This window comes from Microcaecilia unicolor, chromosome 1 (genome assembly GCF_901765095.1).
Source record: "Microcaecilia unicolor chromosome 1, aMicUni1.1, whole genome shotgun sequence".
NCBI lineage: Eukaryota > Metazoa > Chordata > Amphibia > Gymnophiona > Siphonopidae > Microcaecilia > Microcaecilia unicolor.
In genome coordinates, this window is record NC_044031.1 from 444,565,249 (window position 1) to 444,577,943 (window position 12,695).

The 12,695-nt window shown below is 46.9% G+C and overlaps 1 protein-coding gene across 1 annotated transcript in view; it reads right to left on the bottom strand.

Annotated features, from left to right (window-relative positions):
* The window catches only part of RTTN (rotatin), a 478,682-nt gene that overhangs the window by 227,688 nt on the left and 238,299 nt on the right, over positions 1 to 12,695 (bottom strand). The window contains exon 25 of the mRNA XM_030212687.1: positions 635 to 874. Coding sequence (XP_030068547.1) covers positions 635 to 874 — 240 coding nt within the window. The remainder of the gene's footprint in view (positions 1 to 634; positions 875 to 12,695) is intronic.

Genomic DNA, 12,695 nt, shown 5'->3' on the forward strand with positions numbered 1-12,695 from the left:
GTTGTTTTTTAAGCAAGTCAGTTGAAAGGGCAGCAAACTCAGGGACAGGGGGAGAAGACACCAACAGGCATACCCCGATTAACAGGCTGATAGCAGCCAAATACCTTCAGCTCAACTGAAGCCCCTCAGGACAGGCCAGGAGCAAGCACCGCCAGAAGCTCCACAGATCATGTCTGTACACCTGCTAAGATACAGAGAATACTGAAAGGAGACTGCTGCACTGTATGTAAGCCACACTGAGCCTGCAAATAGGTGGGAAAATGTGGGATACAAATGCAACAAATAAATAAATAAAAATTAGCAAAATGATAGTACCTTGTACAAGAGGGTGAAAAAACAAAATCAATTTTTTAGTTATGGGTATAATAACAAAGTATTTTTCATATAACTCAAGTTCCTAAGAAGTAACCTAAGCCAAATTATTTCCAGATTGTTATGCTTGTGATCATAAACTCCCCTTCACAACACCACTTGGTTTGCAAAGCTGGATGGAACTGCCATTGATTAGATGTATAGAGCTTTCCTTTGTTGAAATACAACTTTTTAATCCTATATATGGAGAGCTCAAAGTAGTGAATCAGAAATAGTAAGAGATATTTTATAGCTGTTAGGAATGCTCTATGAATTTACTGACCTGCTGAAAGCTGTATGCCAAGACAAACGTTTCAAGGTGTTCACACTAGAGTCAATATTGAAGTTTAGAGCAAGCTTGTCATTCAGAAGATAAAAACTCATCCTAGCAACAGCAACTCTAACCTCCTCATGGGACACTGCCTGAACAATAGAATTAAGACAGTCCTGCAATCCACTGGCTATGTGTGTTATCTTCAGAATAAGGATGTCTTCCAAGGATAACTGTAATGCCTCAGAAAATCTGAAAATAGACATAAAAATAAATCTGTTTAGTCAAACAGAACTAAACAATATTCAAAAAATTCACCATAACTGAAGAATATATAAAGTACTATACAAATGAATGGGTAATTGTATGTAACTATGGTGAATGATGATGTAAATAAAAATATGTAAATATGGCAAATATACAGCAAAATAATCAAGGGGCAAATTTTTAGTAGGGTGCATAAAATAAGTATTAAAAAAGATAAAGGTCTTCAACTGTATACTTTAAATGTGAACATTAGACTGCCACGTAGCTAAAGAATAAATAGCTACTTTTCTTTCCTTGAGTCCCATCAGACCAGTCCCGACTCTTGGGTTATACTCTCCTGCTAGCAGGTGGAGACTGAGAAGTACTGAACTATGATGACATAGGTTAAGAACTGTGTGCAGTCCCATAGCCAATCAGTATTTATAACAGTAAAACAGTAGATAGAATTTAAAAGTAGGAACTTCCATCAGAACTAAGAAAACTCCACAATAGACAACAAAAGAACTATAAATAATTTGCTTCAAATGTATAGTTAAAGCAGAAGATATACCCCACCCCCAAAATATCCATCTCACTGCCAAAAATAAAAATAATCTGCAGTTCAATAGAGAAGGGTGGGCTCTGGACTGGTCTGGTAGGAATCAAGAAAAGAAAATTAGCAAATAAGATATATCCTTTCTTATTGTTTCCTCCTCCCCCCCCCCCAAAAAAAAAAAGACCAGTCCAGGAGCTTGGGATATACCAAAGCAGTAAATTAAGTCAGGAGTCCCAAGAACACATCCTCTCTAGGTTGAACATTCAATTGATAATGCCAAGTAAGGAAATAAAAGGACACCCTAGTGGCTACGTAAGAACATAAGCACTGCCAAACTGAAAGAGACTGGAGGTCCATCAAGCCCAGCATCCTGTTACCAACAGTGGCCAATCCAAGTCACAATTACCTGGCAAGATCCCAAAAGAGGGAAACAGATTTTATGAAATAAGCAGTGGATTTTCCAAGTCCATCTTAATAATGGTTTACAGACTTTTCTTTTAAAAGCTAAGTGCTTTTACCACATTCTTTGGCAACAAATTCCAGAATTTAATTACACATTGAGGGGGTCTTTTACTAAAGCTTAGCTCGAGTTATCTGCAGCAGGGCCCATTTTATTCCTATGGGCCCTGCTGCAGATAACTCGAGCTATGCTTTAGTAAAAGACCATGAGTGAAGAAAATTTTCTGCAATTTGTTTTAAATTTACTACTTAGTAGCTTCATGTCATGCCTCCCAGTCCTTGTATTTTTGGAAAGAGTAAACAAGAGACTCATATCTACCTGTTCTACTCCACTCAGTATTTTATAGGCCTCTATCATATCTCCCCTCAGCCGTCTCTTCTCCAAGCTGAAAGAGCCCTAGCCTCTTTAGCATTTCTTCATAGGGAGTCGTCCCATCCCTTTTATCATTTCTGTTGCCCTTCTCTGTGCCTTTTCTAATTCCACTATATGTTTTTTGAGATGTTGTGACAAGAATTGAACATGGTATTCGAGGTGCGGTCGCACCATGGAGAGATGCAAAGGCATTATAATATTCTCAGTTTTATTTTCTATTCCTTTCCCAATAATTCCTAATATTCTATTTGCTTTCTTAGCCAACACTGCACACTGAGCAGAGGGTTTCAAGATATGACACCTAGATCCTTTTCCTGGGTGGAATCTCCCAATGTGGAACCCTGCATCATCTAGATATGAGCTTGGGTTCCTTTCTTACATACATTACTTGCACTTGCTTACATTAAATGTCATATGCCATTTGGATGCCCAATCTCCCAGTCTTGTAAGGTCCTCTTGCAATTTTCCACAATCTTCTTGTGATTTAAAAACTCTGAATAACTTTGGATCATCAGCAAATGTAATTACCTCACTAGTAATTCTCATTTCTAGATCATTTATAAATGTGCTAAAAAGCAGTGGTCCCTGCTTACAGATGTCACCTGGAAGCACCATGGAGTGTTCTGCCCTTGGTAGAATGAGCTTTCAACACTTCCAGTACTGGATGGCCTTTTAGAACATGAGCTGAAGAGCTCACTTCTTTAATCCAACAAACTACTACAGCTTTAGATGCAGCTTCACCTTTATGCCCACCTACAAAAAGTACAGTCTGTCTTACTTTGTATGTTCAAGTGTTCTGTTCAGATGGAGTAATAAAATACGACCAACATCTAGTTTATGAAGACGACTGGAATTTACAACTTTATTGGTATCACAAAACATTGGCATTAAGGTGAAAGAACGAAACCACTTTAGGCAGAAAGGAAGGAACGGGTCAAAGAACTACTTTTCCTCAGCTAAAAAACAAGAAAGGTTCTCAACAAGATAAGGCTTAAAGCTCCAAAATTCTACATGCCAAATAGATGGCTACCAGAAATGTTATTTTATGAGTAACATCTTGCATCTACACCAAACTCAAGAGACTCTAAAGGCACCTCAACCAGAGGACAGATAACTAAATGTAAGTCCCAAAGAGAAACCATCTTGCACCCTGGAAGGTTAATCTGCTTCACTGCTCTGAAGAAATATACAACATCCAAAAAAAACCCCACACACATTTCCCCTTTGCAAGGCCTCTGAAACAGGATAAAGCCACTGGTTGAACTTTTGAGGAGGCTAGAGCTAACTGCTTTTTCATACCATCCTGTAAAAATTCTAAAATTTCCAGAATGGAGGAACATGGGGAAAAATATTCCTTAACACCAATCTTCAAAGAGTCTCCAAGCACTGATATAAGCTAAAGAAGAAGAAAACTTCCTAGAGAATAACAACAAATTAAATACAGTATACAAATAACCTCTGTTCTTCCTTTCAAGATGCAAACCATAAGACAAAATAGAGGTGAGTCAAGAATGCTGAACGGCCATGGACTAACAGCTTCTTGCTTGACGAGAGTGGCTCTTCCACTTGGGAATATAATCAGATCCCCATATCAGTGTCTTGTTGACGAATCCAGAGATATGAGCTTTACTAGTCCAAAATGTCTAAATTCTCCGAGCTACCATGCCTATCAGAGGCCACTGTAGAAAATATATACAGAAGACCAGATTGTGGCCAAGATTGAACCATGGATTCTATGCTCTCTGACTTAAGGTAACTCATGTGAGAGAAGAGGGAAACTTTTGCATTTAGCGATGTCACCATTAAATCCATCACAGGGTAACCCCAACGCTGCAACACTGTCTGGAAGGGCTAATAAGAGAAATATTTCCATTCTCTCAGATCTACAAGATGTCTGCTTAGAAAAATCACCTATACATTTTTTAACCTTACAACACTTACTAGGTCCCTCCCCATGATATCCACACCTTCAGGGTTGTCTACTCTGTTGCAGATTTGGGTATCATCTGCAAAGATGGTAAACCTTACCAGACAGCCTTTCCGCAATATCACTTACAAAAATGTTAAAAAGAAATGGGACAATAACAGATCCTTGCAGCACATCATTTGTAATGTCCAAAGAATAAGCTCCATTTACCACTACCCTTTCTCGGCTACTCTTTGCACTACCAGTTGTCACCTAAATGGCAGATGATGTTTAATGTGAGCAAGTGCAAGGTGATGCATGTGGGTAAAAAAGAACCCAAATTATAGCTATGTCATGCAAGGTTCCACGTTAGAAGTTACGGACCAAGAAAGGGATCTGGGTGTTGTCGTCGATAATACACTGAAACCTTCTGCTCAGTGTGCTGCTCCGGCTAGGAAAGCGAATAGAATGTTGGGTATTATTAGGAAAGGTATGGAAAACAGGTGTGAGGATGTTATAATGCCATTGTATAGCTCCATGGTGCAACCGCACCTTGAGTATTGTGTTCAATTCTGGTCGCCGCATCTCAAGAAAGATATAGTAGAATTGGAAAAGGTGCAGCGAATGGCGACTAAAATGATAGCGGGGATGGGACGACTTCCCTATGAAGAAAGATTAAGGAGGCTAGGGCTATTCAGCTTGGAGAAGAGACGGGCTGAGGGGAGACATGATAGAGGTATATAAAATGAGTGAAGTGGAACAGGTGGATGTGAAGCATCTGTTCACGCTTTCCAAAAATACTAGGACTAGGGGGAATGTGATGAAACTACAGTGTAGTAAATTTAAAACAAATTAGAGAAAATGTTTCTTCACTCAACGCAAAATTAAACTCTGGAATTCATTGCCGGAGAACGTGGTGAAGGCGGTTAGCTTATCAGAGTTTAAAAAGGGGTTAGACGGTTTGCTAAAGAACAAGTCCATAAACCACTACTAAATGGACTTGGGAAAAATCCACAATTCCAGGAATAATATGTATAGAATGTTTGTACGTTTGGGAAGCGCGCCAGGTGCCCTTGGCCTGGATTGGCCGCTGTCGTGGATAGGATGCTGGGCTCGATGGACCCTTGGTCTTTTCCCAGTGTGGTATTACTTATGTACCTTCACTCAACCAGCTCCTAACCCAGTCAGTCACTTTAGGGTCCATAACAAGGGCACTCAATTTCTCTGTAAGTTATTTATGCGAAACCATGTCAAAGGTGTTGCAAAATCTAAGAGCACCACATCTAGTGGTCTCCCTCAATCCAATTCTCTGGTCACCAGTCAAAGATGCAGAACCGTGTCAAAGGCTTTGCTAAAATATTAAAGCATCAAATCCAGTCAAAGAAATTAGACTGTCTGTCAAGACTTGCCTCTAGTAAAACCATGCTGACTCGGGTCTTGCAGTCCATTCGATTCCAGAATATCAATATTCTCTTTTTTAGAAGCATTTCCATTAATTTGCTTACCACAGAAGTCAGAATAATTGGCCTGTAATTCCCAACCTCCTCCTGAGTTCCGCTTTTGTGGAGAGGGACACATTTGCCCTTCTCCAGTCATCCGGGACTACTCCTGATTATAGAGAAGTATTAAAAATGGTCAGCCAGAGAAGCCATCAGAACTTCTGTAAGAAGTTCCTTCAGTACCCTCAGATGTATGCCATTCAGACCCATTGCTTTGTCCAATTTTAGTTTAGCTAGCAAACACAGTCCTCTGAAAATCGTTCAGGGTCTACTTCATCTAAATTCCTAATTTTATTGGTCTTCTTTGGTCCTACTCCCGACAGAAATGTTTGTAAAGCAATTCCACCTTATTCTTAGCAGCTTCCACATATCCCTCCCCTTCACCTTTTCAGTCTCACTATTCCACTTTTGCACTTCTTCTTATCACTAACATATTAAAAAAAAAAAAAGGTTTTATCCCCCCATTTTACTGTATTGGCTATTTTTTCTTCCAGCTGCAATTTTGCTTTTCCTATTTTACCAGTTACTCTTAGCTTTTCCAGATATTGTTGCCTGTCTTCCTCTTTATGCAATCTCTTGTACTTTATGAAAGCTAGAGTCTTTTTCCTTAACTTTTCAGATCCTATTTCTTAGAATCAAAGCGTTCTTATTTTCCTCTTAATTTTATTTACTTTCTGTACAAAAAGGTTTGCTGCCCTTAAAATAATGAAGATACTTACCTGTATCAGGCATTCTCCGAGGACAGCAGGCCTTATATTCTCACATTTGGAAAATGTGACCCATGTGACCCATTCTGGATCTTATAAGGTAAAATTATGTATAATCATACCTGATAATTTTCTTTCCATTAATCATAGCTGATCAATCCATAGACTGGTGGGTTGTGTCCATCTACCAGCAGGTGGAGATAGAGAGCAAACTTTTGCCTCCCTATATGTGGTCATGTGCTGCCGGAAACTCCTCAGTATGTCGATATCAAAGCTCCATCCGCAGGACTCAGCACTTAGAGAATTACACCCACTCTGCCCAGCTCACCACCGCCGAAACGGGGGAGGGGAATTAACCCAGCTCATCCCCACACAAGTGGGGGAGGGGAATCCGTCCAGCTCATCCCCGCGGAGCGGGGGAGGGACACCACACCCGCCGATGCGGGGGGATCTGGCTTATCCTGCAACCGCAACCGCGGGAGGAGCTGACTGACCCTAACACCGCCGAAGCGGGAAGGGTACAAAGCTGCCCTACAGCCGCACGAAGCGGGAGGGAGTGCCGGCAGAATTTTAAGTCTCAATCCAGCCCCGTAAAACGGAGGGGAGAGGAATGCAGCAGCTCACTGTAACACAAACTCGTCTTAACTCTTGAAGAATCCAAGTGAAAAAACTTGAACACGAAGTCTTTCTGAAGTAACTGAAGACTAAACTTGAACCTGAAATGCAACCAGAATAAAAACAGTACAGATATCTGGGAGGGGCTATGGATTGATCAGCTATGAATAATGGAAAGAAAATTATCAGGTATGATTATACATAATTTTACCTTCCATATCATCAAGCTGATCAATCCATAGACTGGTGGGATGTACCGAAGCAGTACTCACCCAGGGTGGGACATTGAAATCCCTGACCTCAACACTGAAGCTCCAAACCGGGCCTCCGCCCGTGCAGCCACAGTCAAACGGTAATGCTTGGAGAATGTATGAGCCGAAGCCCAAGTTGCCGCCTTGCATATCTCTTCCAGGGAGACGGATCCGGCCTCTGCCATCGAGGCCGCCTGAGCTCTTGTGGAGTGAGCCTTCAGCTGGATAGGCGGCACCTTCCCCGCGGCCACATAAGCCGCTGCAATGGCTTCCTTGACCCATCTTGCCACTGTAGGCTTAGCAGCCTGCAGACCCTTACGAGGACCTGCACACAGGACAAACAGATGATCTGACTTCCGGAAATCATTGGTCACTTCCAAGTATCTGATGATGACTCGTCTCACATCCAGATATTTAAGAGCAGAGTACTCCTCTGGGTAGTCCTCCCTACGAAAGGAAGGGAGACAGAGCTGCTGATTCACATGGAATCGAGAAACAATCTTGGGCAGGAAGGAAGGCACTGTGCGAATAGTCACTCCTGCCTCAGTGAACTGCAGAAAAGGCTCTCGACAAGAGAGCGCCTGAAGCTCGGAAACTCTTCTGGCTGAAGTGATAGCCACCAAAAAGACTGCTTTCAACGTGAGGTCTTTCAGAGATGCCCTCGACAAGGGTTCAAAAGGCGGCTTCTGCAATGCTCTTAGCACCAGGTTGAGATTCCACGCAGGCACCACTGAGTGCAGAGGAGGGCGCAGGTGATTAACTCCCTTGAGAAAGCGCACCACATCTGGCTGCGAAGCCAGGGAAACACCCTTCAGGCGGCCCCTGAAGCAAGCCAGAGCCGCTACCTGGACTTTAAGGGAACTGAGCGACAGGCCTTTCTCTAGACCTTCTTGCAGGAACGCCAACACTGAAGAAATTGGAGCAGTGAAGGGAGAAAGTGAGCCTGCTTCACACCACGCTGCAAAGATACGCCAAACCCTGGCGTAAGCAGTAGAAGTAGAGCGCTTCCTCGCTCTCAGCATAGTGGCGATGACCTTGTCTGAGAAGCCCTTCTTCCTCAGACGCTGCCGCTCAATAGCCAGGCCGTAAGACCAAAGGGGGAGGGATCCTCCATCACCACGGGACCCTGATGCAACAGGCCCTGCTCCACTGGCAGTCGCAGAGGATCGTCGACTGAGAGCCTGATCAAGTCCGCATACCAGGGACGTCTGGGCCAATCCGGACCCACCAGGATTACCCTGCCGGGATGCTTTGCCACCCGGTCTAGCACCCTGCCCAACATGTGCCAGGGCGGGAACACATAGAGAAGCTCTTGTGTCGGCCACTGTTGGAGAAGAGCATCTACTCCCAGGGATCGAGGGTCCCGTCCTCTGCTGAAGAAGCGCGGCACTTGGCAATTGGCCGATGACGCCATCAGATCTAGGCTCGGCTGGCCCCAGCGCTTCGTGATGTCCAAGAACGCCTGAGCAGATAGCTGCCACTCTCCGGGCTCCAAGGTATGGCGACTGAGAAAGTCCGCCTTGACATTCATGACTCCGGCAATGTGGGCCGCTGAAAGCTGCTCCAGGTTCGCTTCCGCCCACTTGCATAGATTCATAGCCTCCTTGGCTAGAGGGGCGCTCTTGGTACCTCCCTGGCGGTTGACATAGGCCACAGCCGTGGCATTGTCCGACAGAACCCGTACCGGTTTCAACGCCAGTACCGGGATGAACTCCAAAAGCGCCAACCGAATGGCTCTGAGTTCCAGGAGGTTGATAGACCACTTTGCCTCTGCAGGAGACCAGAGTCCCTGCGCTGTCCTTCCCAAGCAGTGGGCTCCCCAGCCCGACAAGGAAGCGTCCGTCGTGACGACAATCCACTCTGGGGTCACCAGAGGCATTCCTGCAGACAACTTGTCCATCTGCGTCCACCAGCTCAGCGCCTTGCGCACTGCTGGGCCCAAGGGAAGGCGCACAGCATAATCCTCCGACACCGGAGTCCAGCGCTGCAGCAGAGAGTGTTGAAGTGGTCTCATATGAGCCCTGGCCCAGGGCACTACTTCCATCGTGGCCGTCATAGAGCCCAACAGCTGCACATAGTCCCAAGCCCGAAGAGGAGAGGCTACTAGGAACTGGTTCACCTGAGCCTGAAGCTTGACAATCCGATTGTCTGGCAGGAACACTCTGCCCACTTGGGTGTCGAATCGAACTCCCAGATACTCCAGGGACTGAGTGGGGCGCAGCTGGCTTTTCTCCCAGTTGATGATCCATCCCAGGGAGCTCAAAAGAGCAACCACCCGGTTCACAGCTTTGCCGCACTCTGCATAAGAGGGGGCTCGGATCAACCAGTCGTCCAGATAAGGATGGACTTGTACTCCTTCCTTCCTCAGGAAGGCCGCGATGACCACCATTACTTTGGAGAAGGTCCGCGGAGCAGTAGCCAACCCGAACGGGAGGGCTCTGAACTGGAAGTGTCGGCCCAGGACTGCAAAACGCAGGAAGCGTTGATGAGGAGGCCAGATGGGAATATGCAAGTACGCTTCCTTGATGTCCAAGGATGCCAGGTACTCCCCTGCCTTCACTGCCGCTATAACAGAGCGGAGAGTCTCCATGCGAAAGTGCCGAACTTTCAAGGCCCGATTGACCCCCTTGAGGTCGAGGATAGGCCGGACAGAACCTCCTTTCTTTGGTACCACAAAGTAAATGGAGTAACGTCCCTTGCCAAGCTGATTTTCTGGCACCGGAACGACCGCCCCCAGGCGGATGAGATTGTCCAAGGTCTGCTGCACTGCCACAGCTTTGACCGGAGACTTGCAGGGAGAGAGTACAAACCCGTCTCTTAAGGGTCGGCAGAACTCTAGCTTGTAGCCGTCTCTGATGACTTCCAGCACCCAAGCGTCTGAAGTTATTGTGGTCCACTCGCCCAGAAACGAGGACAGCCGTCCTCCAATCTGCACTGGGGCGTGGACCAAGACCCCGTCATTGGGTACGAGACCCTGGGGGAGGACCGGAGGGAGCACCTCCGGGACGGCGGTCTCTGCGAAAGGAACGCTGCTTGGGGGAGAAGGTCCTCTTAAAGGAAGAGGAGGCAGAAGAGCCCGACCTGCCCGGGCGGTACCGACGGGCTTCCTGAAACCGTCCTCTGGAGGTACCGGGGCGAGCACTAGCTCGAGCCCTGACCTCTGGTAACTTCTTGCCCTTAGACGTGCCGAGATCGGTCACGAGTTTGTCCAGCTCGACCCCAAAGAGCAGCTTGCCTTTAAAAGGCAATCTAGCCAGGCGGGATTTAGAGGCGTGGTCAGCAGACCAATGCTTCAGCCAAAGCCACCGCCGCGCAGAGATTGTCTGAGCCATGCCTTTAGCTGAGGCTCTCAAGACATCATACAGCAAGTCTGCCAAATAGGCCAAGCCCGATTCCAGGGCCGGCCAATCATCCCTCAAGGAAGAATCCGAGGGGGAAGCCCGTCGCACCATAGTCAGTCACGCCCTGGCCACATAGGAACCGCAAACTGAGGCCTGCAAATTTAAAGCAGTAGCCTCGTAGGACGACCTTAAGGCCGCCTCCAATCTTCTGTCTTGGGCGTCCTTTAGGGCCGTGCCACCTTCCACCGGCAACGCCGTTTTCTTAGTCACCGCAGTGATTAAAGAATCCACGGTAGGCCACAGATAGGCCTCACGTTCGCTCATAGCCAAAGGATAGAGGCGGGACATAGCCCTAGCCACTTTAAGGCTCGCTTCTGGGACATCCCATTGAGCCGAAATTAAGGTGTGCATAGCCTCATGCATGTGGAAGGTTCTAGGCGGGCGCTTCGTCCCCAGCATAATGGCAGAGCCAACAGGGGCTGAGGGAGAGACGTCCTCCGGAGAGGAAATCTTCAAAGTGTCCATGGCCTGTAGCAACAGGTTGGGCAAATCCTCTGGGCTAAAAAGCCGCGCTGCAGAGGGGTCATCCGCTCCAACTGAGCGGGGATCCGTCTCCTCCAAGGAATCCGCAAAGGACCGTTGGGAGACCTCAGACACGCTGCCCTCATCTACATCGGAGGAGACAAATTCCTCCAAGGCCTGGGAATCAACCCGAGGGCGTTTACCTCTGGGAACCTCAACCTCTTTACCAGACGAGGGAGCAGGGGCAGCGTTGTGCATGAGGAAGGCCTGATGCAGCAGCAAAACAAACTCGGGGGAGAAACCCCCCAGACTGTGCACTTCCGCAGCCTGGGCAACAGCCCTAGACGCACCCTCAACCGGCGCTCGCAAGAGCGGGGGAGAGACATGCTGTGCATCCAAGATGGCGTCCGGCGCGACACTCCGCGAAGGAGCCGCGCGGGAAGAACGGCTCTTAACTTTAGCCGCTTTTGTGCCGTCGCCCAAATTAAGGGCGTTCATGGCATTAATGTCTCCAACCTCAAGGGCGGCCCAAGAAGAAGCCGTCCGAGCCGCGTGGCCGGCCAAGATGGCGGAGGCGAGGAGCGGGGATGGGCGTTTATGGCGGGAAAAACCGCCACGCCGGAGGAAGGACCGGGACATACATCGGTCACGAAACTGTCACCCAACAAGGGCGAATCAGGCTTGAAGACCCCCGCATCCCCTCTAGAAGCGCTCCAGCGATCCGGGGAGCGACCCTTTGCGCCCTCGCCCTCCGACGCCATATGCCACGAGGAGAAGAATCGGGGAACCCCCTGCCCGCTATAAAAAGGTAAAAATTACCTGCTGTCCGCTCCGAGCTGTAACGACCTGGTGTCCCAGTGAGTAGCTGCAATAGACGCTTAAATAAACGTCGAAATAAACGCCTTTAAGGACGTTCAAAATTTTTTTTTTTTTTTTTTTTTTTTAACGGAGCCAGCGGGAGGGGGGAGAAAAGGAGGGACCTGGCACCACCAGGTTTGCACTTGCTCAAAAGAGCCCTCAACCCCAGGCACTCAACAAAACCTAAAAATTAGGCTTGGAGGCCTAGCCAGAGCTGCTGCTGTGTGTGACCACCACCTGCTGAGATAGAGAACATACTGAGGAGTTTCCGGCAGCACATGACCACATATAGGGAGGCAAAAGTTTGCTCTCTATCTCCACCTGCTGGTAGATGGACACAACCCACCAGTCTATGGATTGATCAGCTTGATGATATGGAATCAGTTTATAAGAGCTTTATGGAGTGTGAGTCACACTCCACTGCGCATGTGCAAGTGCATTCCAATTTGCCGTGAGAGCACGAGACCCTCAGTACAATACTATAGCATATGAAAACAAAACTAGAAGGCAACTTCAAGGAGAGCTAGGAGGGTTGTGAGAATTTAAAGCCTGAAGTCCTCAGAGAATACCTCCTACAGGTAAATATCTTCACTTTCTCCGAGGACAAGAAGCCCTATTACTCTAACATTTAGGGAATCCCTAGCAACTAGGCTCACTGAAAACAATAACCATTGGTCAACTGGACCTTGGAACGTCGAGGACAGAACACAGATCAACCTGAAACTACATAAGAGTGCAGC